Genomic DNA, 27,743 nt, shown 5'->3' on the forward strand with positions numbered 1-27,743 from the left:
AAGAAAGATCAACCCTTGGTGAAGACAGAACAAATGAAATCTAAATATCAGAAGAGTGGTCGGGGCACAGAAGTTGGATGAATACATGGCCATCAATTACGTAGTCGATGGTCCTATGTCTGTGGTTCCTGATCGGATGGAACGAAAACCCACAGACACATCCCCAAACTTACCATAGCAACGTGGCGCCGAGACTGGGCATCATAGGGCTATTGTCTATAATCAGAAATCCTGAGAGAAGCATTTGATGACAGTACGAAAAGTCCCGTCAGTCTCTCTGCTGGGCGTACGTCTTGAGGCAAAAGCTGTGTTTCTCACCTCCTGCCGAAAGAATCGAGGGACTCCATCTGATGTCATGCCAAGACCAAAATCACCTTTTCAGAGTCTTGGTGAGTACGGCGGATCATACGGTTCCAAGAAACATCTTGATCCAAAATCTCAGAGCGAGTGTCACCATCCTTGAGGTCTGGACCCTCCATCTGCTCCGAACTCGGCCAATTCACTACTGAAACCACTCCAGCCACGCCAGCCTGTAGGGACGGTGAGTCACTGTTACCTTGGACTGGTCAACGGCCTGCATGAACAGGGTCGTGGGCCACGTCAGAACTTGAACATGATTTGCTTCACATCCTGGCACTCTACTTAGACTTTGTGGACACGGCTGTTGCCTGCATCAATTCGGTTAATGAACGACTTATCAGATAAGACTGTGAGTATTACTAGCAATGATCAGATACCCGTTCAACATCTTGCCTTCCATCTCCCTTGATCTTTGATTGCATCTCTGGCAGGCTGGACCTCCTCAAAAATGCCTTCGAGTACTCTGCTACTCTGGTTCCTCTACGTGCTGGCGGTGACAGCTTCCGTCGTCCTGCCACGCTCAGATCCGTGCAACCGAAGACAGACCAAGGAAATTGATGATGCGAATCATTTATTCAATGCTATCCACTCATCCATGCGACAATGGGGATCCTCAGTGAACCACAATGGCATGTCCTTATTCCTAGCTCAAGTGCCCGCAGGGACCCAGTTCTATCATGGCACTCATACATCGACTCCTGTTCAGGGTATGGAATGGCTTGCCTTTGAGCCTGAACACGCCAGGAACTTCGCCGTCAAATTCCCCAAGAAAAATAGGCGGCCCCCACCACGAAGCCAGACATATGCCGCAGGACCACGGGCCGCGGTGGACAAAGGGATACAGTACTCTATCACAAAGGATGGCATGGCTGGGGAGGACAGCCCTGAGCGACCTGGTCTCCTGGAAGCCATTTTCGGTAGTCCTAAAGCCCCGAGACTGAGGCCGGCCCCTTCTCCTATGAAGCCTGGCTGGCTGCACACATATAAGACCAAGGCTTTGACCCCCTTACTGTATATCGACGGCATGTCGGCAGGAAAGACATCCAAAGGAACACTTGACGTTCAAGACATCCTTCTTCTTAATCGCACTGATGCAGATGATGACCGATTTTGGGAGTATGAGCGTGCTAGTGGTCTGTGCAAGCTGTCCAAAGAGCGTTGGGGAGGCAAAATCAAGGGCTTCATCCGCATGGAAGCTGGATTTGAGATCATCATGTGCTCCTTCGACCAATCTCTCGATTTCCAGACGGCCACCCGAGCAGGGTCAGCACTATCCAAAGACTATACACCATCAAGGTCCATATGGAATTGGATCCATGCCGTGGCCTCACGCTACGACGGCATCGGTGGCCACCGTGTTACTCTAGACTACAACAACTTCGTCACGGCCTTCAGCCATGACATGGATCTATTTCTTCCAGACGCTCATTTGCCCCGACTGACTAGCACCTCAGATCAAGATCTAAACACTCTTCGTTGTGAGCTGGACAAGGTGGTGAATGACTGGGACAGCACGGAGGATTTGAGTGCGGGACAGTTTACAGATTGGCAAAGTGTCGCAGACATGATCGTGGCAAGATATGCGACCGAGCTGAAATACTTGACATCTGGGAGAATTGTGGACCGAACTCATTTTCTCAAGGAGCTCGACAGGCTGCTCGCTAATTTCATTGACTCTGATGCACGAGATTTTGACGCCGAAGTGGCACGCTGTGTGGCACAAAACATGCCAGGCGGGCAAGTCAAACCGAGCTCGATTGCCGGTCGTGCCTTGAGTTTGGTGTCGACCAGGATCTGTTCCACACTCCTCCGTGCCTTCAGCACCCGTGTCGATGTCGCTCAGGCTGTGGCTGACATACAGTCACTCATCACCTATTTGGACTGGACCATATGGAAACGCTGCGACCAATGTGAGTTGGGAAGGATTTGTTTTACTCCGGTTTGGCCATTCGGCTCCACTCAAGACTATGAACATCCCCAATGTCGCAATGAGTCCGAGTTGCAGTCTTCGTATGGCTATTGGGATGAGCGCGGTGCGATGCCAGCAATGTAAGCGGTCGACTGGTCTCTCCTTTCCTCACGACGCCCACACTGGAATGTTACGAGGACCGGGAAGCCAGATGGATGGAACTAGTGCTGGCGAAAGAATTTTCTGAAGATCTTGAACGCGGCATATGTTCCGCCTGTGATTACTGAGCCGAGTAACCAGGTTAATATTTGCTTTTGGGATTGTGACTTGATAATGACCTCGCTGTATCGTGTATTACTGAAACTGACGCGAGAATATTGGGTGGCCCATCCCAGGCCAGGAGCGTAATGGTACAAAAATTCTTCGATCTGCTTTCGCAGTTTATAGACAGGGGATGTGACTGATGATCTCATCTCGGTGTAATTGGCAAGTGCCAGATCGGCGATGGCGTGAGCATCGGCTTTGCGTTCATCTGTGTAAGCGGCAAGCGCTTCATCGACGCGAGACAGCTGATCGAGCTTGGAAAAAAGGACTCTGACAGATTCAAGGCCGGCATTCATTCCCTGACCATAGAAAGGCACCATTGCGTGTGCAGCATCGCCAACGATGACGACCGAGTCGCTGAAATGATAAGGAGAGCACTTGATATTGATCAGAGGGAGATGCGGATTTCGTCTGAATTGCTGAACCAGGTCATCCGGCCGGATGTGATCAGTCACACCCGGGAAGTATTTGTCGAATGTAGCCACAATTTCATCTTGACTGCTTTGTTCAAGCCTGTTGAAAAGACTAACCGGGCCAAAGAGGGTGCAAACAAAGGACTTGTCCAGGTTTGGTAAAGCAATGAACATGAAGGCTCCAGCTGGCCAGATATGGAGACGATTCGGATGAATGGCGAAGTCGCCGGAAGCGTTGGGGGCCATTTTGAACTCGCACCACATGCAATCGATATATTCCTGCTGATAATCCAATCTAGCAAACTTCATCATGTGGAATCTAGTGGCGGAATGAGCACCATCGGCGCCAATCATGAGGTCAAAGTCGATTTCGATTTCTCTGGCTCGGCCAGAGGATGAAGGTTTATCCATCATCTCAAACCATGCCTTTTTCTTCTGAAAGTCCGCCCCGGTCAACTTGTGCTGGAAGAAGAGCTTGACATTAGGCAGCGAAGCCAGATGGTCCAGCAGAATGTCGTTGATCTCTCCACGGTCAATGGAGCGCTGATAGCGACCGTGTACATCGTAGAGCTGGGACTGCTGAGAAATGGTTCCCGTGGCTGAACGAGTGTGAATCATTCTTCCATGCATGGGAATGGTCCGTTCCAGGATTGATTGAACAAGCTCATTGTTCCCGGTGGAGCGAAGTGCGTGGATGCCACGTTCTGACAAAGCAAGATTGATTGACTTTGTGAAGTTGAGCGGCTGCGTTCCAGCGTTTCGGAGGTCTGGGTGCTAATGATTAGCGAGTGTTCTAGACCTGGAGGAATAGAGGTGCGGACACTCAGGCACGCTGGAACGGAGATTTTGAAAGGGGAAAGGGGACCCCTTGTCTTGGATAAGGCGGTTAAAGACGTGGATGACATACCTGGTCGAAGTTCGTAGACATGGACTTGATACCCTCGGGACGACGCAAAAAGAGCAGCCAAGGCGCCAACAGGACCAGCGCCCACAACGACAATGGTTTTGCCAGCCATGACTATGATGTACTGGGAAACGAGACAAGTCGATTCCCAAGCACAAAAGAGCCAAAGCGGTGGCTGAGAGTAGGGGGCGAACTTGAATGTGACAAAGCAGTAATAAATGTGGGAAGGTGATGATGGTGAAGATGTTGAAGTCTGTGCTTACTCAATCGTCGGAAGTACCAGGATGCCGGGGAAATGGCAAAACTAATCTTCCGGACTTCGGAGCAACGCAGCCAGGAAGCAGGCACGGCAGGCGCAGAGGCACACAGGAAACGGCAGGCGTGAACCACAGTCCGGGAACTGCCGTCGTCGCGTGGTTGAAAGCATGAAAGGCAGGAACGCATCAAGACGCAACGCAACACACACTCCCTGAGTCTCTAGCGACTGCCATTATTGCTTGTCGTTGGAAAATCCCATTGCGTTTCGCCACCACTGTCGCTGGCCTGCCTGCTCCATCATCGCAGCCATTGCCTTGACCGTGTCGACTTCTCTCAGTAGGCCTAGTTGGCATGCAAAAGAGGGCTCAATCTTGCCTATGGTCTCGTCCATGGCCTCGACAGGTGCTGCAAGTTGGTAGTCCTTGTACCTGAGATGATGCACTGTGTCGACCCAGCCCTGGACGTTGGGCTTATGCTCTCCACAGACATACATCACCCCTGGAATACCACCTGAGCGCAAAAGGGCAAAACATTGGTATGTCTTTGCCGCAGCCTTCAGCCGAGCCACTTTCTTCCTCGAAGTGATGTGGTGTGTTCGAAGCAAGGCATGGAACATGACCAGGGAACGTGCTGATATTGACCAGGTGCTTTTCACGACGACAATCAAGTGGCCAAGACACTCTATTAGACGACGATGCTTTGGTCATCAAAAACCACCCTCTAGGCCCAGGCATCGAGCCAGGTGGCTTTCAGCTTAAGATTCTGGCTAAAGCTTCACCCCACTGAACTGGGAGCCTCTCCGGAAAAAACGGCACACACAGACGGCGCACACGTTCCGCGGTTGCAGCAGCCAAGACCTCGAAGTGGCATGGAGTACGGAGTACATGGGGTCCATGGAGGGTTGACTCGTGGAGGTTCTGGGGGCCTGGACACTGGACATTGGCCCCTAGGCCGAGGGGCCGAGGGCCCCAGTGCCCCCGTGCCCCTGGACGACCCTCTGCCTCTAAGTACCCATAGGCACACCAAAATAACAACATGGACAAGCCCAGGCGGCTATACGGAATGCTGGACATTCGCCTCGAAGGCTCAGGGTACGAATGTACGACAATCAATGATGGACTTCCACTTCCCCGCACTAAAGAATCGAGAACAGTGGGAGCATCAGCCATCCACCCCGAGGCCCCATCGCGGCCTGGTGCCATTAACTCAAAGGCTCATACTCCGTACTCTCTGAAGCGATCGACCTCCTCCCCAGCGGGTAATTAACAGTGAAACGGTGGTATCATGCTGGCACAGAATCGCCTCGATCGAAGCACAACACTGCTTGATCATTATTCCTGCCATTAATATTCCATGCAGTCTTATAATACCCACGTCAGTCGGCAGAAGAAAAAGCCCGAAGAACCTCAGATGGACATGGCAACAGCAATCGTCAATACGCTCTCCACACCGCGAGCCTCGGTAAATGTCAAATCATTGTATGAAGGATCACATCCCTCCCATTATGGTTGGCTGGCGGATCAACGTTCCAAAGTGTTTTCAAGATCCAATGCATCACTATATCCACTCATTGCTTAGCTGGTGGACTTGTCCATGTCCTTACCGTTACAAATCCATTTCTTCAATTTTCGACTCCTTGATTCACACTGACCTTTTTCTACGACCCGAGGCCCCTATACCAATGGTTTCGGCACCGTTGCGAACTTCAAACTCACCTCTCAGGACTCTGTTCTGTCCTTGTCGTCGCTCTTATCTCAATCACGACGAGTTCGCGGCACTAGCTACACTCGCCTCTTGACACCTCCGTCAAGTCCATTGTGCTTAAGGGTCGCCATGTCCAGACCTCACCATGACTACAAGTCGAATCAGGATGTCGAAAATGATTCAACGCATCCTCCCCTTCCTGACGCACCTACAGAAGAAAAAGAGTCGGTTGGTGCGAGTCAAGTTCCCATCCAGCCGCCGACAGTCATTCCTCCAGCTCCTGCCACCGCAAAGGACGGTGGACTCCGAGCATGGCTCCAAGTTCTTGGCTGTTGGCTGGTATTCTTCAATGTCTGGTATGCCTCAAGCCATTTCTGTTTTTGTCTCCTAACGTTGACCATGGTTTCTGAAGGGGCTTTACCTTTGCCTTTGGCTTGTTTCAGAACTATTACGAAATGGTTCTCTTGCCAGATATGCCGCCTTCAGCCATTTCATGGGTGGGCACCGTTGCCTCTTACCTCCTCATCCTCACTGGTGTCATATCAGGCCCACTATTTGACCTGGGGTATTACAGGATTATGCTGTTTGGTGGAGCCGCAGCATCGACATTTGGCACCATGATGTTGTCCCTCTCCTCGCAGTACTACTCAATCATTCTCTCGCAGGGCATTCTAATGGGCCTCGGCTGCGGCGTCTTGTATATCCCTGGCCTCGCCTTAGTGAGCCGAAGCTTTACCAAAAGACGGCCTATGGCTTTGGGAATCGTCACTTGCGGCGCCCCTGTCGGTGGTATCATCTATACCATTATCTTCAACTCGTGTATTGACTCTATCGGCTTTGGCTGGACCGTTCGCGTCATGGGGTTCATCATGTTTGCCTGCTACGCTGCCGCCTTCCCTTTGCTACTTTGGAATACCGGCAACACCGGCGACATTTCGAGTGGCACGGCAAGGAAAATCTTCGACAAGAAGGCTTTTGCCGACATTGGCTTTTGGTTGTATACGTGGTCTAACTTCTTCGTAAGACCTTCGCTGCCTTCCTTTCCCAGTTGTGTGGGCATTTACTGATCATCCTCCGGGCAGATATTTTGTGGCTACCTAGTACCATTCTTTTACATGCCCAGTTTCGCAGAAACCAGGATCGGAATGTCGAGGTCTCTTGCTCTGTATTCTATTGCCATTGCTTCCGGTGTGTCGGTGTTTGGCCGACTGGTAGCCGCCTATGCCGCTCAAAAGGTCGGAGTTATGATTCCCTGGATCGTCTGCGTCGTCTTGTCAGCAATCATGTGTCTTGTCTGGATCGCCATCGAAACCCAGCAGTCTTTTCTCGCGTTTGCCGCTCTATACGGTGAATTCCCCCTTGAACTTTGGTCATGACTTCTCACATGCTCATGGCCAGACTTATATTGACTCTTTCTAATTCGTTCCTAGGTGGTTTCTCTGGTGCTCTGATCCCACTCCCACCCACTATCTTCCCCGTGGTATGCCCTGATCCCAAAGTTCTAGGAGCTCGACTCGGTATGGCACAGGCAATTGGAGCCTTCGCATCGCTGATCGGAAGTCCAATAGCCGGAGCTCTGGTTAGGGGCAACGATGACACCAATCCCAGCTATTTGGGACTCCAGCTGTTCTGTGGAATTATGATGCTGTTCGGCAGTTGTCTTCTCGGCTGTCTGTGGCTGTTTTTGGTCAGAAGAAGAACCCACACAATCTGGATCTGAAGCAGATACAACACCACAGTCTGGCCGCAATCGTCGCCATCACTCTACACCTCTCTCTAATCACCCGGAATCCGCAATTCCATGTGGCTCATCTTTGACACCGGATTCGCCATGCTGAGCATCTGAGGACCAAGACCTGGGGACGCGGTTCAAAGCATATTTGCTAATTTTTCGGACTTCCGACACTCGACAAATCAAAAGATGGGCATGATACCAGAGATCCGGTTCTTGTTCACCCACATGTAAAAACGTGGCAAAATGATTTTTGCAGAGGCTGCAACCCTACCTGCATCTCTACCTGTATCAATTTCATCAGCGAGCATTGTTTAGCCAGCAACACTTGATACCCCGGTAGAGGACCTCATCGAATTTTCAAAGGCCTTCACTTCCACCATCGATCGAATCAGCATCTCCGCTCCGACCTTTCGAGCGCACCGATTCTCTCGTCAACCCAGGGTTGTACAGCGTCGCTCCGGTTGTGTCAAGTCGATTCTCGGCCGATACGGACGAAACAAGACCCCAAACGTTTCCGTATTCAACGATCCTCCCAAGTAACGAAAATGCAGCGTAATATGGGAGCAGAGGCCTCTCCAGCCTTGGGATCTGTTGAGGGAGAGGAATGCACCCTCGACAACGGCCTGGGCAAAGACGATCTCTGCGAAGGCGCCTTTGCCCACAACGGATGGGATAGCGAGGTCGATTCCCGCAGCAGTGGGGACAGCAGCGGGGACATGCGCATCAGCGCGCAGATGACTCTCTCTTTGTTTACCATCACCTCCCAACTGTTGGCCATGATAAGGAACCCACGAGTCAGGATGACTTTCCTACAACAGGATATGAGAAAGCGGTTGCCTTGGCATTTGAGGAGGGTGCCGAGAGATGGGTACGCAAAGTACGAGTCCAGAACATATTTTCGGTCACTGGACACAATTGTTGAGGAACTGGAGGAAGAATGAACAGGTGAAAGCGGAGCATGTTGTACGGGGAGCAAGACACTGAGCGCATGCCGAAAACGGCGCCTGGAAAGCTGGATGAAGTGGTTGTGCATAGCTGCAATCGCTGAGTTCTATACAATAAGTCGGACAGGCCTCTGAGAGGACGAACCAGGCAGCCCTGGTGAGACGTCATACAATGGAACCATTGCCAAAGCTTGGATGATGCCGTGTTCCAAAGAATCTTGTTAAGCGTTTCTCTTGGGAAATTTCTTCCAACCTCGACCGTGACCTTTCTGTGCTGATAGTTAGCATCCACACGCTTGAGCGCTGACAGAAGTTGCTGCATGCTTACCGACTTCCACTCGCTAATGAGGGCAGGCATGTTCTCCATGGCCTGCCTTCTCTTCTCCAACCTCGCACCTTGCGTCCTCTCCCATTTGTGACCTTTGACTTGCTGGCCTTCTCCCGTCCCTCTTATACGAAGGCCGTGCTCAATCAGTCTCTGTTGTTTGAAAGCCGTCGACTTGGGCCCTATCGGCAGAAGCTCCTCCACTCCATACTTTCGCGCTAACTTCACCAGGTCTGCCTGTATCCTTAAGCCATACTGCGGGCCCCTCCATTTTCCTGTTGTAAATATTTTCCTGGGCAGGAAGGGATTGAGGTGTTGTTTGGCTGGCTTCGTCGTAGCTGGAGACGACGTGGTCTGAGGCTCTACTGTCTTGACATCGACGTCGGGGGTGTCGTTTGAGGATTCGGGTGTTGGTGGTAGTGAATAGTTTATTGGCTGCGCTTGTACGGCTTTGCTGACACCGGGGGCAGAACGAGCTTCGGCGGCGAGCTTTGCAGCCTTCTTAGTGAGAGGAATCGTCATGCCAGTGGCTTTGGCCGAGTATAAATGAGGAGGAAATTTGCGGAAGAATGACGTAAGTCGCAGTGGAAGATCTGCTGGTAGTGATTGAAGTGAAGCCATGCTGAGAGGGACGCCAACGGTGAGTTCTGTGTGGGAGTTGTCGAATCAAGGTGCTCAGTGCTCGGTGCTCCAAAGTGAGGATTTGACACACGCTTGAAGAGCAAGGGGACAGTCCAAAAGAGGACAAAGTGCTGGAGAGTAGACTGCTAGACACCAAATTGATGCGGTGACGACAATTGGCATTGAGAAACTCAGCAAGGAGAAGTGGTTGTGATTTTGGTGTTTAGTGGTGATGAGTTGTTAAGGTCTGATAAAAAGTGATACTCAAGTCAGTCGCTCTTGCCCTTGCGAATCTCAAGTCCCTTCCGCATCTTCCCCAAAAAGTCTTGGCATTTATTTGACTTTCCCAGCGCAGGCTTGAGCGCAGTCAGTTTGTCTTTCTTGATTCACCTCATCCTACATATTTATCACAATCTGCCCTCTTATCTAAGTGAGGCTGGACAATTATTGGTAAATCAACCTCTTTAATTACTCTGGCAACTCGCGAAACCTGAGATTCATTCAAAAGCTGCACATACTGTCCAAGCCAGCCTCGCGAGCGTCCTGATGGACGCCTATGGTTCCAACGATGAAGAGTCTGCAGAGCTACGAAAGCTTCTCGTAGAGGTGGTGGGTACCTTTCGCGAGCATTCTGTCCTGAATCCTTCCGCTAATGAAATTACAGAACGAGGACTCGGACAACTTTGAGATCTGGGAGAAGCTGGTTCGAGCCAGCGAGACGCTTGAAGGCGGCATCAATCGCAACTCCAGCTCACAGGCAATCACCACCGTCCGTGATGTGTACGACCGATTCCTCTCCAAGTTCCCTCTATTCTTTGGATACTGGAAAAAGTATGCAGATCTGGAGTTTTCCATAGCTGGGACCGAGGCTGCCGAAATGGTGAGATGCCCTTTGGCGCCATGGCCAGTTTCTTCGATGCTAAAACAATACAGGTATATGAGAGAGGCATTGCCAGTGTGACAAATTCCGTCGACTTATGGACCAACTATTGTGCCTTCAAGACTGAGACAAGCCATGATTCCGAGATTATTCGAGAGTGAGTATACAATGCAATTCTTCCCACTTCAAGCAACAACCTAAACACAGCACGCCATCAACACGATCTACCTTTCTGCAGTCCTGCTGGTCACCTACGACTTGTTTTTGCCTGTCGCGATTGAACCTCTAAACTGGTGAGATCGTCTCGGCTCAGCCCTCTGCTAGGCATGCTTCTCACATTTACCAGCCAGATGCGTTGATTTGTTGTTTGTTGTGGAGGATGGAGGTCCACTCATCCGTTTGATCGGTTTTGCTGGCCTTTTTGTCACGCGGCCAGAAATGATGCACAGGAATAACACATCATCTGCACGTACATCCACCTACCCCATTTTGCTTCTTCTCGATCCACTCCACCCTTGGGTTGTTTCTGGCCATACTAATGTCTAATTCGCAGCCTTTTTGAACGCGGTGCTGTGAGCGTCGGCCTCGATTTTCTTGCCCATCCGTTCTGGGACAAGTACGTTGAGTTTGAGGAACGACATGACGCCCACGATCGCATCTTTGCCATTCTTTCCCGAGTCATCCATATTCCCATGCATCAGTACGCCCGCTATTTTGAACGATATCGCCAAATGGCGCAGTCTCGACCCTTGGCAGACCTCATCTCAGCAAGCCAGCTTACCCAATTACAGCTGGATCTAGAAAATGAAGGCGCCGGCTACAAGGCGGGGCGAAGCCAGGCCGAAGTGGAAAGGGAATTGCGATCACGGATTGATAGCATCCATCTGGACAGCTTCCGCAACACCCAGACCGAAACGACCAAGAGATGGACGTACGAATCAGAGATCAAAAGACCATACTTCCATGTAACGGATCTGGATGAGGCGCAGCTCACCAATTGGCGGAAATATCTTGACTTTGAAGAGGTGGAAGGCGACGTGGCTAGAGTGCAGTTTCTCTATGAGCGCTGCCTCGTCACTTGTGCACAACACGAAGAGTTCTGGCTGAGGTATGCCAGATGGATGCTGGCGCAGTCTGGTAAGGAAGAGGAGGTTCGCAACATCTACCAGAGGGCGTCGTGTCTGTTCGTGCCTATTGCCCTCCCAGCTACTCGGCTGCAATACGCCTATTTCGAGGAGTCGACAGGGCGGGTGGATGTAGCCAAGGATATCCACGAAGCGATCCTTTTCGCATTGCCAGGCCACGTCGACACCATCGTGTCACTCGCGAACCTCAACCGGCGCCACTCGGATCTCGAATCGGCAATTGCAGTATATCAATATCAAATCGAGCACGCGGCGATTGAAGGCGCAGCCAAAGCGGCTCTGGTTTCAGAGTGGGCCAAGCTGTTGTGGAAGACCAAGGGCTCTCCTGAAGAAGCACGTCAGCTGTTTCAGAAGAACCAAAACTACTATCTCGATAGTGCGCTATTTTGGACGAATTATCTCCGATTTGAGATTGATCAATTCAGCACCAGCAGTGACGCTGAACATCAACACCAGCAAATTCGACGAGTGGTGGACGAGATTCTTGCTAAGGGCACGCTTCCAGAAGCGACAACACAAGAGTTGGTGGCGCTTTACATGAAGTACTTGATGGAAAGAGGAACAAAGGATGCGGCCCAAGAATACATGGCCTTGGATCGAGAGATCAACGGACCAGCCTCAGTGCAAAAGTCGCACAAATCACTGGTCGAGGGGGCCAAGATTCCAGGAGTTATCAATGGGCAGGTAAGGCAGAGCTGTCATGTCTAGGGGATCGATTCAAGCTAACATTATTGATTAGCCACCACCAATACGGTATTCTTAAGAACCAAAAGTCTACACAGTATATCAGGCTTGGACACAGTAACATGAAGCCCAGGGGAAAGGGAAAGGAGCGTGAACCAGACGTTCGTGGAGTTATCGATGTGGTAATGGCTCATGAACCAGGTTCATCTTCTAGGATGAGCGAGAGGTTGACCGCGGCTCTTGTCGTCAACACTTCTCAGTCAGTGTGAGTGTTTGTAGCTCTAGGAGAAGTACCGACTATCCGATAGCGATAGCGGAACATGATGGTCATACCGTTCTTGATCTTGCATTTCCCGATGATATAGGCGACATACGATGAATGAGTGTTTCCGAGGGCACGATTTCCGTGAGCTCGTCGTGGCCGTATACACCTCGTATATTCGTGCACTCGTCAACTCGTCAACTCATATCTCCTGCAGGTGCACAACATCAACAAGGTCAAGGCTGATTTACCAAAACACAAATCGTAGGCAACAGGAATGTCTGCAATTCTAATTGGATCACTAGTCGCGCATATTTCCCAAGACGGCAACCTGCAGGGTTAGCAAGACCTGGACGCTTGTGTGAGAGAGAGAGAAATTCGCGATCGAGGCCGAGCGTGGGTACCATCAAGTATATCGCAAATCTGGCAAATCTCGCAAATATGTCATTGCAGGGATGGACTTAAGCGCCATCCCGCGGCTCTGGCTTACGGGATCAGGTAAGTGGCACGTCCCCCGGACTTTAGCATCCATGATTGTAATCATCTCGCACAATCATTGGTGTCTCCTTAGCCTTGCCGAGCATAATTCTATGGAGGGGATCGAGATCACAAAGCAGACAAGATCTGGGATCTGCACAAGCACGGTGACAAGCTGGTGTTGCTATTGAAATATAAATGGTCAACATGTCCAATCTTGTGCTCTGTTCTGATCTTTGTGTACACACCTGCAATTCACTGACTACAATCGAAGAAACCTTACTTTGAGTGACAAAAAGGCAGACGACTGCGCTTCAACATCATGCCGGGTTATATACAATTTATCCGTGGGCAATTTACAGAACCACCAGTGCCCTCCTTCGATCTGAGCGGGCGTACCATCATTGTAACGGGAGCCAATTCGGGGCTCGGCTTGGAAGCTGCCAAACTCCTGATCCAGCTCAACTGCAGCACCGTTATCCTCGCATGTCGAAGCATCGCAAAGGGTGAGCAAGCCAAGGAGACCTTGGGCTCAGTGAAGAGCAAGAATGGACAGAAGCCTAGCATTGTCGTCATGGAGCTCGACATGTGCTCATTCCCCAGCATCATCGCCTTTTCAGAGCGATGCAAGGACCTACCACGTATTGACGCAGTCCTCTTGAACGCCGGCATCGTGCAGAAGGAGTTCAACGTCATCCAAGGATACGAGCTGACTTTACTGGTCAACGTCGTCTCGACTTTCTTTCTGGCGGTCTTGCTAACCCCTATCTTGCAAGAGTCGGCCAGAAAGTACAACATCACACCCAACATCGCCATCACGGGCTCCGCAGTCCATTTCTGGGCCAAGGAGAAGGATGTCACAGGGCCACCGGATGGCAAGATCTTCAGCACTCTTTCAGCAGACAAACACACCGACATGAACCTTCGCTACAATCTCAGCAAGCTTCACGTAATGCTTCTGGTCAAGTATCTTGCCCAAGTCTTTGAGACCTTGGCCCAGAAGGATTCCATTGGAAAGCCATTGGTGGTTATCAATCATGCCGCTCCTGGATTGTGCTGGACGCCATTCTTCCGGGAACAGGGGGCCGTCGCACGACAGATTCTCAAACTCGTGGCGAGGTCCGGTGAGCACGGAGCAAGGACCTTGGTCTACGGCGCCGGAGCAGGCAAAGAGACCCACGGCCAGTACTTGAGCGAGTGCCAGATCAAACCCGCCAGCGACTTTGTCCAAAGTGCCGAGGGGGATCGGCAGGCGAAGCGACTGTGGAAGGAGTTGAGCGGAGTGTACGAGTCGTTGAAACCAGGGTGTACGGCTGGGCTGCAAGTCTGATATAGGACATTCCTACCTGTGTCACTTGGGCAAATGGGACCCGGTTTTGATGTCAAGCGTTCTCTCCTGTCACTTGAGCTATTTGCGAGTCAAATTTGTACAGTTATTGAGTCAAGTAAAAGGGAGGAGGAGAAGGCGAAGCGTGGAAGAAGATGGAAGAGATACCCAAGAATTGCCAGATTTGAATAATTGCTGAGGCATGATCACGTGGTTTTGTGGTTAAAGCGGCTCCCATAATGGATTCCCTCGCTGCTTTTAGACGTGACTTTTGAATCTTTGACTCTCACGACTTTCATCAATCGATGGCGACAACAATTTATCTTGTACCTTTCGGTGCCATTCCGTCTCTCTTTCATATTTGTCACCCTCCATCTTGTGTTTTCGCACCTGGTCGCTTCTCTGGATCTGTCAACTTCGACCAGTAGCAAATCCGACAGACATTAAGAATTCCCTGCCCTCTCTCATCTCTGATCTCATCGGCTTCCAAGCCACGACGCTCCACCTCTGGGAGATGCAATCATGACTGATATTATGGTGAACGGCCGTCGTGAGAAGAATATCCCAGCTCCACCTGTTGACTCAAGGTCAAGGCCAGAATCTCCTCCGCCGCCTCCGCCAGACGCGAATCTTCCTCCTCCACCTCCGCCGATCTCTTCTGATATTCCCCCTCCTCCGCCTCCTACAGAAAATGGACAAACTCCCCAGCCACCAAAGAAGAAGGGGTGGGGTGCTCCAAAGGTCCCTAAATCAACCCCTTTAAGTGTCGAGGAACTGCTACAGAAAAAGCGCGAAGCGGATCTCGCAGCCAGCAAGCCAAAGTTCCTGTCCAAGGCAGAACGAGAACGCATCGCTCTCGAGAAAAGGGCCAGAGAAGCCGAGGCTACCAAAGCGGTATCAACCCAGATCAGGCCCATTCACAGCGACCTATCCAAATCACAATCTGCTCCAGAGTCCCCCAAACCCCACCCCTTCCCTGCCGGCCCCAAAGCCCAGAGAAATGGCGACATTCCCACAGGCCCAGCAGCCATGCGGGGGAGGGATCGCAACAAGGACTCGAATTTGACCCCACCCGTCGCGCCCAAGTCAGTGGCTTTTGGCGGAGATTCCAAGGCGCAGAAGCGTCCGGCCGCTGAAGACAAGAGTCTGAGTAAAGAGTCGGACTTGATTCGCGAGAGATACATGGGCGCAGATATGAATGTGTCGACTTTTTCCGCCTTGAAAAAACGCCGTCGGACGACGGAGAAAAAGTTCAATTTCGAGTGGAACGCCGAGGAAGATACGACACCCGATTACAATCCATTGTATGCCAACCGAGCAGAGGTCAACTTCTATGGTCGCGGAAGGCTCGGTGGATTCGATGATCAAGTCGCCGATGCAGCAGCCAAGAAATACGCCGCAGCGTTACAGTCAAGAGACGTCGAAGGAGGGGCGACCCGGGCTCAGGAGATTCTGGAGATGGAGCGAAGAAGAAAAGAGGAGTCCCACCGGATGGCGATTGACAAGCACTGGAGCGAAAAGAAGCTGGAGCATATGCGAGAACGTGACTGGCGCATCTTCAAGGAAGACTTCAACATTGCAACCAAAGGAGGTGGGATTCCAAACCCCATGCGAAACTGGAAGGAATCAAATCTGCCCCGACGGCTGCTCGAGATTATCGAGCAAGTGGGCTATGTCGAGCCGTCGCCCATTCAGCGTGCTGCCATCCCCATTGCACTTCAAAACCGCGATTTGATCGGTGTTGCTGTGACGGGTTCGGGTAAGACGGCGGCGTTCTTACTTCCGTTGTTGGTCTACATCGCCGAACTGCCTCGACTGGACGAAGATGACATGCGGCGGAATAATGGACCTTATGCCATTATTCTAGCGCCCACCCGTGAATTGGCCCAGCAGATCGAGACGGAAGCAAAGAAATTTGCCAATCCGCTCGGGTTCACGGTGGTGTCGATTGTCGGCGGTCACAGCATTGAAGAGCAGGCGTACAACCTGCGCAATGGAGCGGAAATCATCATCGCCACTCCCGGCCGATTGGTGGACTGCATCGAGCGGCGAATCATCGTGCTCGAACAGTGTTGCTACGTCATCATGGATGAAGCCGACCGCATGATCGATCTGGGTTTCGAAGATCCCGTCAACAAAATCCTGGACGCGCTGCCGGTCGGTAACGAGAAACCGGACAGCGAAGCGGCGGAAGATGCGCGGGCCATGTCGCGGCATCTCGGCGGCAAGGACCGGTATCGGCAAACCATGATGTATACGGCGACGATGCCTACAGCGGTGGAACGAATTGCGAGGAAATACCTCCGTCGGCCGGCGATTGTGACGATAGGTAACGTGGGAGAAGCCGTGGAGACGGTGGAACAACGGGTGGAGTTTGTGGCGGGCGAAGAGAAACGCAAGAAGCGACTGGGCGAGATCCTGAACTCGGGAGAATTCCAAGCGCCCATTATTGTGTTCGTCAACATTAAACGCAACTGCGATGCTGTGGCGCGTGACATCAAGCACATGGGCTTCAGTTCGGTGACATTACACGGATCCAAGACGCAGGAGCAGCGAGAAGCAGCATTGCAGGCTGTGCGTGACGGCAAGACAGACGTGCTTGTGGCGACAGACCTGGCGGGCAGAGGTATTGACGTACCAGATGTCAGCCTGGTGGTCAACTTCAACATGTCGAACAACATTGAAAGCTACACGCATCGGATTGGTCGAACAGGTCGAGCAGGCAAAAGCGGAGTTGCGATTACATTTTTGGGCAATGAGGACACGGACGTCATGTATGATCTCAAGCAAATGCTGCAAAAGAGCAGCATCTCACGGTTACCGGAGGAGCTGAGGAAGCACGAGGCTGCACAGCAAAAGAATCAACGGTCAGGAGGAGGGGGTGGGAAGAAGGGAGCGAGTGCGGCAGACGAGAGTGGAGGATTTGGAGGGAATAGCACTAGTGGTTGGTAGATGAGATATCATTGTATCAGTTGTAATCTTGTACAACAGCAACAAGCATGTCTAAGTACAGCTAATTGATATCTTTGCTCTCGTGTTTCAAACTCAAGGTCACGCCACGTGCTTGGCAGTTTGACAGATTATATATATCTGAGACTTTGAACTTTGAAGCTTGACGGAGTAATCCGTCAATCCCTGATCCGAACCATCCCTAGATTCTTTTGCAGTGGCAGGGTCCATCATCTACAGAGCCCACGGCGAGGAGACCATGGACGGTGAGTATTATGACTTGGGCAAATTCACCAAGACCATCTCAGGTGGAAATGCTGAAGCTCAAAAATGGTTTGACAGAGGTCTTGTGTGGAGTTATGGTTTCAACCACGAGGAATCGGCATTGTGCTTTGAGAAAGCAGTCGAGGCAGATCCAGAGTGTGCCATCGGATATTGGGGATTGGCATATGCTCTAGGGCCCAACTACAACAAGCCGTGGGAATATTTTGACGCACAGGATTTGGCAGAGACGGTGAGGCGGACGCACCAGGCAGTCCAAGATGCACGACAACGAGCGGGACAGGCGTCAGACGTGGAACAGGCATTGATCGATGCTCTGAAATTCCGTTATCCACAGTCGCAACCAGCAAGCGACTTTTCCATCTGGAATGAGCAGTACGCCGAGGCCATGGTGGAAGCTCAACGCCGGTTCCCAAACGACCTGGATGTTGCAGCGCTTTGTGCGGACGCCCTAATGAACCTGACGCCGTGGAAGCTGTGGGATATGACGACGGGTAAGGCGGCAGCCAATGCACGCACTCTCGAGGCTAAGGCGGTGCTGGACCACGCGCTGGCGTTGCCAGGGGGTCGTGAGCATCCGGGTTTGTTGCATCTTTACATCCATCTGATGGAGATGTCGGCCCATCCTGAGAAGGCGCTCGTTGTGGCGGATCGGTTACGTGGACTGGTACCAGATTCAGGCCACCTGAACCACATGCCCTCGCATCTAGACATCCTTTGTGGTGACTATCGACGGGCCATGGCTTCCAACATGGATGCCATCCGGGCAGATGAACGGTATGTGGCTCGAGCTGGGGCGGTCAATTTCTATACGCTATATCGATCTCACGACTACCATTTCCGCCTGTACGCTGCCATGTTTGCAGGGCAGTCAGCTGTCGCGCTGGAGACGGTGGGATGGCTTGAGAAATCCATCCCCGAAGAGCTGTTACGAGTGGAATCGCCACCGATGGCAGACTGGTTGGAAGGGGTGCTGGGAATGCGAGTTCACGTCATGGTCCGATTCGGCCTCTGGCAAGAGATTCTGGCATTGCCATTTCCTCAAGACAGCGTCTTATACTGCGTGAGCACAGCCTTGCTTCATTATGCCAAAGGGATCGCGTTGGCGGTGCAGGGCGATGTCAACGGGGCCCAGGGGCAACTGGACTTGTTCCGCGCCGCCGTCGAACGAGTGCCGGCGTCTCGGATGATCTTCAACAACACATGTTTGGACATCCTGGCTGTGGCGGACAGGATGTTGCAAGGCGAATTGGCGTACCGACGAGGGGACTACGAAAATGGGTTTCAACGACTACGAGAATCCATCGGGCTCGACGATGCACTTCCATATGATGAGCCGTGGGGATGGATGCAGCCACCAAGACACGCGTATGGAGCACTGCTGTTGGAACAAGATCGTGTCGAAGAAGCCGCTGCCGTGTACCGGGCGGACCTTGGGCTGGATGAGACGCTCCCTCGACCGCTCCGACATCCCAACAACGTGTGGGCATTACATGGATACTATGAGTGTCTGGTGCGGTTGAATCGAATGGCAGAGGCTGGCATTGTTAGACCGCAGTTGGATTTTGCGCTGGCTGTGGCTGATGTTCCTATCAAGTCGTCGTGCTTTTGCCGGAAGAAGAATGTGATGCAGATAGGATAATCAAAGGGAGAGAGTGAGAGGTGATTGTTAATGATATAGAATTGATGATGAAGTTGAGACGAAGCTCACGTGACCAGTGTTGGTTAGAGATGAGGAAGTTGCGTTGTGTTGCATCCCTCCATCGCACCTGCTTTGGTGTGTGCCTTCCCTTTCTTTTCCTTTTCTTCTCTGTTCATCGTGACTGCCGTGATTCTTGTCCAAATCGAAAAAGAAAACCTCTCTTCATCTCTTCATCTCTATCTCTAGATATATCATCTTTTCATCTTTCCATCTCTCTTCATTTCTGGCTCTCCATCTTCATCTCTTTTACATCACCATAGGCCTCCACAATTTCAGTCTTGGCATCCCACTCTACCCTGTCGCCCGATGGGGCTCCCACGGGCTCCCACGGTCTCCCACGGGCTTTTCCTCAGCCCTCGCTTGCCCTCTTCTCCGAGTTCAGTCAGCCCCATGTTCCACACAAACCCCGAGCCATGCTATGGTTTGCCTCCCTGTTCCCCCAAAATCCTTTCTCCAGCCACTGAGATTCCCCAGAAAGTCCATCTTTAAACTTCCAAGATCTCTCGTTGGTCACATGGTCAACTTGTTTCATCAAGCGCAATATCAGAGGTGTCGTTTCTTGTCCAAACTTCCTTCTTCGACCGACTAATCATTTGCCGGTTGATACATACGTCCTTGGGTGCAGCTTGCATCTGCCTCCCTCCAGCCTCGCATCGACATCCATCACGGCCTCGCCCACCCATCCTAAAACCTTAGTCAGCACCGACCAACCACCACCCAGATCACACATCGCTTTGGCCCCGCGTTTTGCCTGGCCTGGTCTTGGTTTTTCGGTCGACGTTAAACAAGAGCCACTATCTTGACATCCACGCTTTCCATCTACCACCGACAGGCATGCATCCAGCCCACTATGGATGAATTCCATGACCTGGTCAGAAGTCAGGCACTTCTCTCCTCTGCTTGCGCTCCTCCCCCTTCCACCGATCCTTCCAACCCTTCCTCCAACCCCGACAAAAAGTACCGTTGCTCAACCTGTGGCCAAAGTTTTTCCCGTGCCGAACATCTCAAGCGCCATCAAACCCGACGTGAGCAGAATCCTCGGACCTTATGCTTTACTTGCTATCTATGTCTTGAACCGGCTAACATCTACCAAAGATACCGGCGCGAAGCCCTTTTCCTGTATCTTTTGTGATCGTGACTTCTCTCGAAAGTGGGCATCTCTCCTTTATCTTCCTGGGCCCACCCGCCTCAGGATCGCTACTAACTTGTTCCTAGGGACCGATTACAAACTCACTACAATCATTGCCAGCGCCGCGGTGATCGACCGCTTCCAAATTCGATTCCCAAGGGTCGAAAACCCCATGCATGCGTCACTGTGAGATTCCCGTTTCCGTTCGCCCCAACCTGTCCACCCAACCTGATCACATCTCCAGTGCATTTCGTCTAAAATCCGTTGCGATGGCAAAAACCCATGCGCACCATGTCAAAAGAAAAATCTGCAATGCGTTCAAAAGTCATCTCAACCCCGGTCTCCAAGTATGTCCCATTTTATCCCGTGACATCCGCCCCTAGACTCCGTGACCCATGCTCACCACACTCCTTTCAGGCCACGACAGCATGGAACTTGTCGACGATCGCGTTTCTATCAAGGCCCTTCTCAACGGGGGCGTCGACACCTTTACTGAAACCTTCAATCTCCCTCCAAGCGACGATCGAGTGAGGAGCCTGGAGCACCACCATCGCAAAGCAAACGAGCAAAATGAGTCTGCCGTCAATTCTCCTCCAAACGAAAGTCCCGATTTCATCGACTATGCTAGCATGTTTGAATCCCCCTTGGGAGCCGACAGCCAGTACCTTGACTTTTGGACCGGCCCCTTTGGGCTAAACCATTCTCCGTCCTTCAACTCCAACGACCTTTCAGCCGACTTGTTCTCTCAAGCCCTCCCATCAGACCTCAAAGTTGACAGTGTGGCGCGAGGCCCCGACTTGCACCAGGCCGATCAGGTCCAGTACGTGGCGGCCCTCCATCTTGCCATGTACAACAAGCTCTGGAGCCTGGCTCTCGAGGCTCAAACCCGACACCAACTCACCAATTACCTTAACTTTCTCCTCACTACCGAACGGATTACCCGCTTCATCTCCATGTACTTTCGTAACTGGCACCTCAACTGTCCCATGATCCACCGACTCACCTTCGACCCGGCGGAGGTCCCTCTTAATCTCCTTCTCTCCGTCACCTTCGTCGGTGCCCTCTATTCCAAGGTCCCGGCCGAGCGACTGGCCGCCCAGAAACTCGTCGACGTCGCTGAACTCGTTGTCTTTGACTCGGAGATTTTTTCCCTCGACATCGAGGCAAGCCAAGTCATCGAGACTGGCACGGTGCCCGCGGTCGAACGGGGAGAGCATGATTGGAATCTATTTCGAGAGCTGCAAGGTGGCTTCTTGATGGTCATTGCTCAGTACTGGGGAGGTGCTCGGATTGCAAAGAGTCGCGCGATCCAGTCGAGATTCAGTGACGTGGTAAAGGCAAGACATACTCTTCTCGTCCTCAAAAGCACTGTTTCTGACATTATCATTTTGCAGGTCTTGCGAAAAATGCGATTACCCCAATCTCGACATCACCCGAGCGACCGCATTTCCGAGGTTGGTTGGTTGCAGAAAGAATCCCGCATCAGGTAAGTCAAGCTTTTCACCGCTCGTTCGCACTGCTTGCTAAATGTGTTCGGCAGAACCATGGCAGCGATTGCGCTTCTCGATTGCGCCATGCGCATCTACTCAAATCATCCTTGTCGTATGATGGTGGCTGAGCTGGAATGCGACCTGCCTTGCAAGGAAACCACCTTCAATTCCGAACACCCTTTTATGGAAGATGATAACATCTTTGCTCCACGGCTCACCATCTCACGAGCCTTTTCATCTCTCTTCCAGCCTCGCGTCAAACGGCGCACATCCTCGGTCGCCATTCCCAAGGAGGAAACCAGTCCGACTGATGATTTCATCAATCTCGGCGAGGCTACTGAGTTTACTCGATTCGACTTGTTCATCACCATCCATTGTAAGTCCAGCAGGTGCCCGACAGACGAACAATATTTACTGACTTGGCCTATAGTCTTGTACACGTATATCGTCTCATACGTCATGACTTTGTCTTATAGCCTTCCTGTTGCATCACTGAAATCGACCTCGGGACAGACCAGCAGCGGCAAGCTCCGCAGAGGTGCCCTGACCGAGGAAATTCGAGAAGCCTTGGGCCAGTGGAAATTGCTTTGGGACCAAGCTTGTGTCCAGGCAGCTGATCAGCCCCAAAGGCTGGCTGGCATGTTCCGAAATGCCTTTTATTTCTGGCTGGTGGCCAAATCGATCATCAACAAGGAAGAGAGCATCCATGTCATTACCACCATGGAGGTCAACTGCGAGGATGCCTTGACAAAGCTGAAGGTTTTGTTTCAAAACGACAATGACTAAGCTGGAGCCACATCGACGAGGAATATATATTCGCACCACCTACAAACACTCGAATACTCGCGTCGACCGATGATGTGCCGAAATGGTCCCGGTGTGCGTTGGAAGATATTGCACCAAGCTTCCATGTTCTTGCAATATCCCCCAAGATATTGTCCCCTTCTGTCAGCTGACAATACTGGAACATTTACAAGGCTAGAGCTTGGAAAGATGTACGGAGTAATGGAAATGGTGCACCGTGATCGAATGAACTACTCCACCACCGCACGGTCCTGTATTTGCTTGCCGAAGTGGCTGTTGCGTAACCAGCATGAAGCATTATTGGAGCCTACTTACTTAGAAAGTTCATGGCTCGATGCAGCAGGCTGACATGGCAGCGCTCAACGCTTGGAGATAACGGCACTTGTTAGAGTGTAATCTCCAGGCCGATTAGATATAAGTAAGATTTAAGCCCCGGGCCTATGATGGCAACCCCAACCCACCTTGTGCATGTCCCGAGGGTCCCCCCAACATCCTCTCATTTAGGCACCTGATGTAGTGTGCTTTAAGTACCCGGCCCCCCCAAACCACCCAAACCACCCAAACCACACCTAGAATCATTTGAGCAAACGCCACAGCATACACACCACCAACGAGGCTATCAACCCACATGTAATTTCTCGCCTCGCTTAGTCCTAAACAAGCGGCCGAATAAGGGCCATCCTTTACGACAGCCAACAGATTCCAGAGACAACAGGCAAAGGCAATTTGCAGCAAGTCGACAGGATGAAGGTGGTGCTCTCTGGCGCGACGGGCTACATTGGTAGTCAAGTGCTGAGTCGGTGCCTAGAGCATCCCTCCATCACTGAGGTCCTGGTTCTAAGTCGGCGCGACATTGGGCCCTTAGCTCAACACCCTAAAGTCCAGGTATTGATGATGAAGGACTTTACTTCCTACGACGACCCAGCCACGACTGCCCAACTACTCACGGCCGATGCTGCCATCTGGTGCCTGGGCACATCCTCAGGCAATTACAAGGTTGACATTGAGTTTCCACTTGCCTTCATCAAGGCCATCAAGGCACGTCAAACCCAGGGCTCGCCAGGAAAGGCCTTTCGCTATCTTCAACTCAGCGGTGCCTTTACCGAACCGCCTCCAAAGGACGGTCAGCCTGAACGGTCACTGTGGTTCTTTGTCCAGGGTAGGCGTATCAGAGGTGCCCTCGAGCCCACGGTCCTCAATGAGTCTTCTGACCACAACGCCACCGTAGATGTCAGTCACTCGAATAAACCTCCGTTCACCGTCTATCTCGTCAAGCCCGGCGGCGTTGCTCCGACTTGGGTCCCTGCCTTTGTAATGAAATACATCATTGGCCAGAGACTCGGTGTCGGCATCCAAGACCTTGCTGCCACCATGGTTGACCTTGTGGTCCGCGGTGGCGACCAGAGAGTCTTCCTAAATCGAGAAATAATCGCGTACGCGAGCAAGCTACACGAGAAACCCAGCGCATCCACACTGTAATAGCCCGTAAAATTGATCAAAAAAATAGCACGGGTATGGAAAAATGGCGCGCTTCCTGGTAAGAGCAATGGTATACCATGAATCATGAAGGTAAAATTGATGCTTTATTCTATCATCGCTCCCTATAGTCGTACACACAAATCATGCAGAACATGGCGCTTTTTCAAATATATCGAACCCATCTATCAAACAGACAACAACCTATCCAGGACATTATTCGTCACGATTTTCGCCTCTTTGCGGGATTGTATGTCTAGTCTTCTTGCTGCTTGACATAGTTGATGATAGCCACGCTCGGACCGGGCCAGCTTCGTTGAGCCTTGAAGAACCAGAGGGCCATGGCGAATAAAAAGACAAACAAGAAAATGGGCCCGCAGTAGTTCATGTTGACCGCGTCGACGGGGATGGTGGATGGGAAAGGTAGGAAGATCATGACGTAGAGAGTGTAGAACAGGGAGTAGATGTTGATGTAAACCCCGTACCGGCCTAGATTCCACTGGCCCAGCACCAGTGACTGACCGCCATGGGTGGACTGATAGCGAGCATACAGCATGCAAAACAGGGCGATGGCGTAGGAAAAGTACAAGGCCATGGACGCCAGGGCGACGATGGCGCCAAACGCCGTGGTGGAACCAATGTTGAGCAATGACAGCAGCATGACTACCGTCAGCCCCAACCAAATCGCCCGGATCGGCACCAGATGGGTTGGGTGGACATACGCAAACCACCGAGGAATGCCACCATCTCGAGCCCAGGCCCAAGTCAAGCGTGACACCGAGGCAATACATGCGAGGACGGAGCAGCACGAGACGATGAAAAGTCCCGTCAACATGGCCGTGGTGGCTCGGAGCGAGCCGGTGCATCGAAGCAAGACGAGGGATGCGGGAAACGTCGAAAAGAGCAATTCTTCGTCCAAAGGACCCATGGACGATAGAATGGCGAGCACCATCGAATAGGCCAGCACACCGTTAAGGGCGATGGACCAGAAGATGGCTCGAGGAACGGCCTGTTTGGCTGACTTGACCTCTTCAGCCATGTGGACAGCACCGTCAAAACCGGTCAATGCCCACACACAGGTCAACATGCCCAAGTTCCATGCGACAAAGTCGTTGTTCCAGCCGGACCACACCTCGAAATGGGTGAACATGAAGGTGCCCGTATGGCGGGTGCCCAGCACCAACAGAACACACATCCACAGCACAAACAGGCCAATGTGCAGCACCCCGGCCACCAATTCGAGCCAGGGCACGAGCGCGAACGTGTATCCGTTGGAGTTGATGACGCCAAACAAGGTCAACATGGCAATCATCATCAGGGTGACGTGCCACTGCTCCGGCACGTAGTTCGGGTTGTTGAGGAAGGCCATGTTCTGGAGGAGCAGCACCGTGATGTTGGTGGTGCCGGCAAGCAGTGACACCCATCCAAACCACGTCATCCACCCTTGCATCCACGTCGTGAATCGTCGGATGTTGGATGGCGCAAGCACGTACGTCCAGTGATATTGTGCTCCGGCGATGGGCACCGTTGACGCCATCTCAGCGATCGACGCCGACTGCATCAGCGCGCCAAAGTAACAGATGACGATGCTCCAGGCGAACGTCTGAGGACCACCGTTGTAAAGGGCAAACACCATGGATCTGAAGCACAAACGAAACTTTAGCCCTGACCACTATGACACTCGCGCAGCGGGATCTGGATCGAGACCAAGCAAGGCTCGCTCGACCCAGAAAAGAAACGAAACTCAAAACTCACCCGTTCATACTCTCCCAGACACACATGTAGGTCAAGGAAAAGGCGAAAATCTGTGCGAAGCTGAACAATCGCCGAATGCGCACCACACTGTTGAGGTCTTCGCCATTGTCGCCCAGGGCAGCATTTTTCGCCTGAGAGCTGTAGTCGCTTTTGGATTTCGAGTTGGGATAAGCGTGCACGACCGACTTGCCCGTGTACTGCATTTCAATCTCCTCCTCGCTGGAGTTTCGCATTTTGGCGGCGTTTGGTCCACAAAGAGACGACCCTGGTACAAGATGGTAAAAGAATTGACTTGTCGATCGGAGGTCCAGAGAAAGAAGTCGTTGAGCGTGCTGGCGATCTCGACTGGTTTATTTGCCAGCCGGGATAAAAGGGTTGTGAGGATGGAGCATCCAAAAGAGGGTTGCGAGGACGGAGCATCCAATCAAGCTCAGGTCCTGGGTTCCCTCGCTATCTACCCCGGCTCAGCAAGGATTATCCTCATGGCAAGCTAGTTGATAGTGTGTAGGAGAGGGAGCCGCGAAGGCATGAGAGCAGAGATAAAGAGAAAAAGCGGTTCTCTCTCTCGCAGTAGATCCATGCTGGCTGAGGGTTTGGTCTCTGGGCGACGTCGCAGTCGGGCGCCGTCTGGCCTCTAGTCCTCGGGGGATGGGCCGGAGTGTCAGAAGACATCTCCACAGCACATCAGAGGAGCTTTCCGACTTCACGAGCTGTCGACATTTGTGAGAAGACGATGACTTAGGGCCTTGCCAAGATGGTCCGGTCCAAGCGGCGGATTCCCAAAAACACGGTACCTTTCTTCTTCATACGCTTCAGCTTGTAAAGGAAGACGCGGGGCGGTCAATTCCGGGAAGGAACCTCTGTTGATCGGCTCCTCCAAGGCTTGGGTGTAGATCAATCATCGCTTTGATCCTTGATCCTCTGTCAAAAGGCCTACCTGAGGGTCTTTAGCTCTCTTAGCCATGTCCACAGTTTGAGGGCCAAAGTGACCCGAGGGCCCCCCCCTTAGGCCTGCACGCATCTGTGCCTAGGAACACCTGCACTACTCGAAATGACACCTGGCTGCGTCTCGTCTAAACACGGCTCGATATGGAGCATTCATGTCCACTCCACTTGGCACCATGGTCGTCCAGCTGGGAATGTCCGTAGAGTGAGCCCAGCGGGACTGTGCTGCCGCAGTAGTTGTCGTCCTTTGGTCCACATTTTCAAACTAATAAATGCGAGTACATCGTGTGTATCTACGGAGTACACAACTGCATAACCCTAGAATGTACATATGTATGGTCGTGTATCTGTGCGTCAAGTGGCTGGAGATGCCGCCGATCTCTTCACTGCTCTATCAAGCGATTGGCCTGAAATTATTTGTCCCTCGCTTGCCCGCATTTACGAGGTTGGTCATACAGTATATTATTGGGGTACATAACGTCTCGTCATGGTCGGTATATAAGGAGTAGTTTGAAGGCACTATGTGCTTACAATTTAAGAACTCGTGGAACTGTAACAAGATCAATGATCTTCTCAAAGTCACTTCTTGTTTGAGAGACCTTGATCCTTGCTAGGGAGACATCGAGTGTTTCTCCAATTCTTGGGTTTCCACAGGCCGTCTGTTGGGCCAAGTTTATGCCAATCCTCCTCTAGACATTGGTTCAACACCTTTAGCGGCGGGGAACCGCGGAGACGGGCTGTAGAATACATGACAAAGTTAATCAAGTGCCCTAATTAGTTAAGCCAGCACCTACGGAGTAGCCATGCCGACTTGTCGAAGCGTGGGAGTTATGCATGGCAACAATATGCCAGTTGCTGTTCTGGAAAGTCCCCCTTGAAGAGTGCATGATCAGGGCCATCAGCATACGCAGAGAAGTATCCGTTGAACCACAACTAGTG

The 27,743-nt window shown here is 51.9% G+C and overlaps 11 protein-coding genes across 12 annotated transcripts; 7 read left to right on the forward strand and 4 right to left on the reverse strand.

The window, feature by feature from the left end:
• Positions 1-739: 739 nt before the first annotated feature.
• Positions 740-3,207, forward strand: PV10_02008 (uncharacterized protein). Its single transcript, XM_016366276.1, has one exon. It carries the CDS (start codon positions 809-811, stop codon positions 2,411-2,413), a length of 1,605 nt encoding a protein of 534 aa, XP_016225794.1. The 5' UTR covers positions 740-808; the 3' UTR covers positions 2,414-3,207.
• Positions 1,362-4,172, reverse strand: PV10_02009 (uncharacterized protein). Its single transcript, XM_016366277.1, has 2 exons — positions 3,914-4,172; positions 1,362-3,773 (listed from the first exon to the last, which is right to left on the reverse strand). The coding sequence occupies exons 1-2, from the start codon at positions 4,020-4,022 to the stop codon at positions 2,491-2,493; spliced, it is 1,392 nt and encodes a 463-aa protein (XP_016225795.1). The 5' UTR covers positions 4,023-4,172; the 3' UTR covers positions 1,362-2,490.
• A 162-nt stretch (positions 4,173-4,334) lies between these two features.
• On the forward strand, positions 4,335-8,800 carry PV10_02010. Of its 2 annotated transcripts, XM_016366278.1 has the most exons (5): positions 4,335-4,703; positions 4,813-6,228; positions 6,285-6,891; positions 6,955-7,219; positions 7,303-8,800. In XM_016366278.1, exons 2-5 carry the CDS (start codon positions 6,002-6,004, stop codon positions 7,590-7,592), a joined length of 1,389 nt encoding a protein of 462 aa, XP_016225796.1. In that variant the 5' UTR covers positions 4,335-4,703; positions 4,813-6,001; the 3' UTR covers positions 7,593-8,800. The 2 variants fall into 2 exon arrangements, with proteins under 2 accessions (XP_016225796.1, XP_016225797.1); XM_016366279.1 differs by having other exon boundaries at positions 4,813-6,891.
• Positions 4,401-4,784, reverse strand: PV10_02011 (uncharacterized protein; the record flags this gene model as incomplete). Its single annotated transcript, XM_016366280.1, has 1 exon — positions 4,401-4,784. One exon carries the CDS (start codon positions 4,782-4,784, stop codon positions 4,401-4,403), a length of 384 nt encoding a protein of 127 aa, XP_016225798.1.
• Positions 6,833-9,759, reverse strand: PV10_02012 (uncharacterized protein). The gene is made up of 2 exons (XM_016366281.1): positions 8,880-9,759; positions 6,833-8,820 (listed from the first exon to the last, which is right to left on the reverse strand). The coding sequence occupies exons 1-2, from the start codon at positions 9,495-9,497 to the stop codon at positions 8,773-8,775; spliced, it is 666 nt and encodes a 221-aa protein (XP_016225799.1). The 5' UTR covers positions 9,498-9,759; the 3' UTR covers positions 6,833-8,772.
• A 127-nt stretch (positions 9,760-9,886) lies between these two features.
• PV10_02013 (uncharacterized protein) lies at positions 9,887-12,588 on the forward strand. The gene is made up of 5 exons (XM_016366282.1): positions 9,887-10,106; positions 10,162-10,377; positions 10,431-10,534; positions 10,931-12,206; positions 12,262-12,588. The coding sequence occupies exons 1-5, from the start codon at positions 10,044-10,046 to the stop codon at positions 12,283-12,285; spliced, it is 1,683 nt and encodes a 560-aa protein (XP_016225800.1). The 5' UTR covers positions 9,887-10,043; the 3' UTR covers positions 12,286-12,588.
• Positions 12,589-12,997: 409 nt separating this feature from the next.
• On the forward strand, positions 12,998-14,534 carry PV10_02014 (uncharacterized protein). The gene has a single exon (XM_016366283.1). It carries the CDS (start codon positions 13,268-13,270, stop codon positions 14,273-14,275), a length of 1,008 nt encoding a protein of 335 aa, XP_016225801.1. The 5' UTR covers positions 12,998-13,267; the 3' UTR covers positions 14,276-14,534.
• Positions 14,535-14,588: 54 nt separating this feature from the next.
• Positions 14,589-17,316, forward strand: PV10_02015 (pre-mRNA-splicing ATP-dependent RNA helicase prp28). Its single transcript, XM_016366284.1, has one exon. It carries the CDS (start codon positions 14,795-14,797, stop codon positions 17,222-17,224), a length of 2,430 nt encoding a protein of 809 aa, XP_016225802.1. The 5' UTR covers positions 14,589-14,794; the 3' UTR covers positions 17,225-17,316.
• Positions 17,317-17,401: 85 nt separating this feature from the next.
• PV10_02016 (uncharacterized protein) lies at positions 17,402-19,251 on the forward strand. Its single transcript, XM_016366285.1, has one exon. The coding sequence runs from the start codon at positions 17,481-17,483 to the stop codon at positions 19,143-19,145; it is 1,665 nt and encodes a 554-aa protein (XP_016225803.1). The 5' UTR covers positions 17,402-17,480; the 3' UTR covers positions 19,146-19,251.
• A 70-nt stretch (positions 19,252-19,321) lies between these two features.
• PV10_02017 (uncharacterized protein) lies at positions 19,322-23,080 on the forward strand. The gene is made up of 9 exons (XM_016366286.1): positions 19,322-19,626; positions 19,680-20,230; positions 20,301-20,355; positions 20,421-20,520; positions 20,579-20,681; positions 20,752-21,671; positions 21,729-21,820; positions 21,875-22,200; positions 22,255-23,080. The coding sequence occupies exons 2-9, from the start codon at positions 20,056-20,058 to the stop codon at positions 22,608-22,610; spliced, it is 2,127 nt and encodes a 708-aa protein (XP_016225804.1). The 5' UTR covers positions 19,322-19,626; positions 19,680-20,055; the 3' UTR covers positions 22,611-23,080.
• A 1,183-nt stretch (positions 23,081-24,263) lies between these two features.
• PV10_02018 (uncharacterized protein) lies at positions 24,264-26,245 on the reverse strand. Its single transcript, XM_016366287.1, has 2 exons — positions 25,860-26,245; positions 24,264-25,744 (listed from the first exon to the last, which is right to left on the reverse strand). Exons 1-2 carry the CDS (start codon positions 26,090-26,092, stop codon positions 24,361-24,363), a joined length of 1,617 nt encoding a protein of 538 aa, XP_016225805.1. The 5' UTR covers positions 26,093-26,245; the 3' UTR covers positions 24,264-24,360.
• Positions 26,246-27,743: the final 1,498 nt, after the last annotated feature.

This window comes from Exophiala mesophila (assembly GCF_000836275.1).
Source record: "Exophiala mesophila strain CBS 40295 unplaced genomic scaffold supercont1.2, whole genome shotgun sequence".
NCBI classification, from domain to species: Eukaryota; Fungi; Ascomycota; class Eurotiomycetes; order Chaetothyriales; family Herpotrichiellaceae; genus Exophiala; species Exophiala mesophila.

Coding starts and splice junctions, on each gene's coding strand:
- PV10_02009 (XM_016366277.1), bottom strand. CDS start 4,022: ATGGCTGGCAAAACCATTGTCGTTGTGGGCGCTGGTCCTGTTGGCGCC. Junction 3,774..3,913: donor TGTCTACGAACTTCGACCAG/GTATGTCATCCA, acceptor ATTAGCACCCAG/ACCTCCGAAACGCTGGAACG.
- PV10_02012 (XM_016366281.1), bottom strand. CDS start 9,497: ATGGCTTCACTTCAATCACTACCAGCAGATCTTCCACTGCGACTTACG. Junction 8,821..8,879: donor TCATTAGCGAGTGGAAGTCG/GTAAGCATGCAG, acceptor CTATCAGCACAG/AAAGGTCACGGTCGAGGTTG.
- PV10_02010 (XM_016366278.1), top strand. CDS start 6,002: ATGTCCAGACCTCACCATGACTACAAGTCGAATCAGGATGTCGAAAAT. Junction 6,229..6,284: donor CTGGTATTCTTCAATGTCTG/GTATGCCTCAAG, acceptor TGGTTTCTGAAG/GGGCTTTACCTTTGCCTTTG. Junction 6,892..6,954: donor ATACGTGGTCTAACTTCTTC/GTAAGACCTTCG, acceptor TCCTCCGGGCAG/ATATTTTGTGGCTACCTAGT.
- PV10_02017 (XM_016366286.1), top strand. CDS start 20,056: ATGGATGAATTCCATGACCTGGTCAGAAGTCAGGCACTTCTCTCCTCT. Junction 20,231..20,300: donor CAAGCGCCATCAAACCCGAC/GTGAGCAGAATC, acceptor CATCTACCAAAG/ATACCGGCGCGAAGCCCTTT. Junction 21,821..21,874: donor CAGAAAGAATCCCGCATCAG/GTAAGTCAAGCT, acceptor TGTGTTCGGCAG/AACCATGGCAGCGATTGCGC.
- PV10_02016 (XM_016366285.1), top strand. CDS start 17,481: ATGGACGGTGAGTATTATGACTTGGGCAAATTCACCAAGACCATCTCA.
- PV10_02014 (XM_016366283.1), top strand. CDS start 13,268: ATGCCGGGTTATATACAATTTATCCGTGGGCAATTTACAGAACCACCA.
- PV10_02013 (XM_016366282.1), top strand. CDS start 10,044: ATGGACGCCTATGGTTCCAACGATGAAGAGTCTGCAGAGCTACGAAAG. Junction 10,107..10,161: donor GAAAGCTTCTCGTAGAGGTG/GTGGGTACCTTT, acceptor ATGAAATTACAG/AACGAGGACTCGGACAACTT. Junction 10,378..10,430: donor GGACCGAGGCTGCCGAAATG/GTGAGATGCCCT, acceptor AAAACAATACAG/GTATATGAGAGAGGCATTGC.
- PV10_02015 (XM_016366284.1), top strand. CDS start 14,795: ATGACTGATATTATGGTGAACGGCCGTCGTGAGAAGAATATCCCAGCT.
- PV10_02008 (XM_016366276.1), top strand. CDS start 809: ATGCCTTCGAGTACTCTGCTACTCTGGTTCCTCTACGTGCTGGCGGTG.
- PV10_02018 (XM_016366287.1), bottom strand. CDS start 26,092: ATGCGAAACTCCAGCGAGGAGGAGATTGAAATGCAGTACACGGGCAAG. Junction 25,745..25,859: donor GTCTGGGAGAGTATGAACGG/GTGAGTTTTGAG, acceptor TTTGTGCTTCAG/ATCCATGGTGTTTGCCCTTT.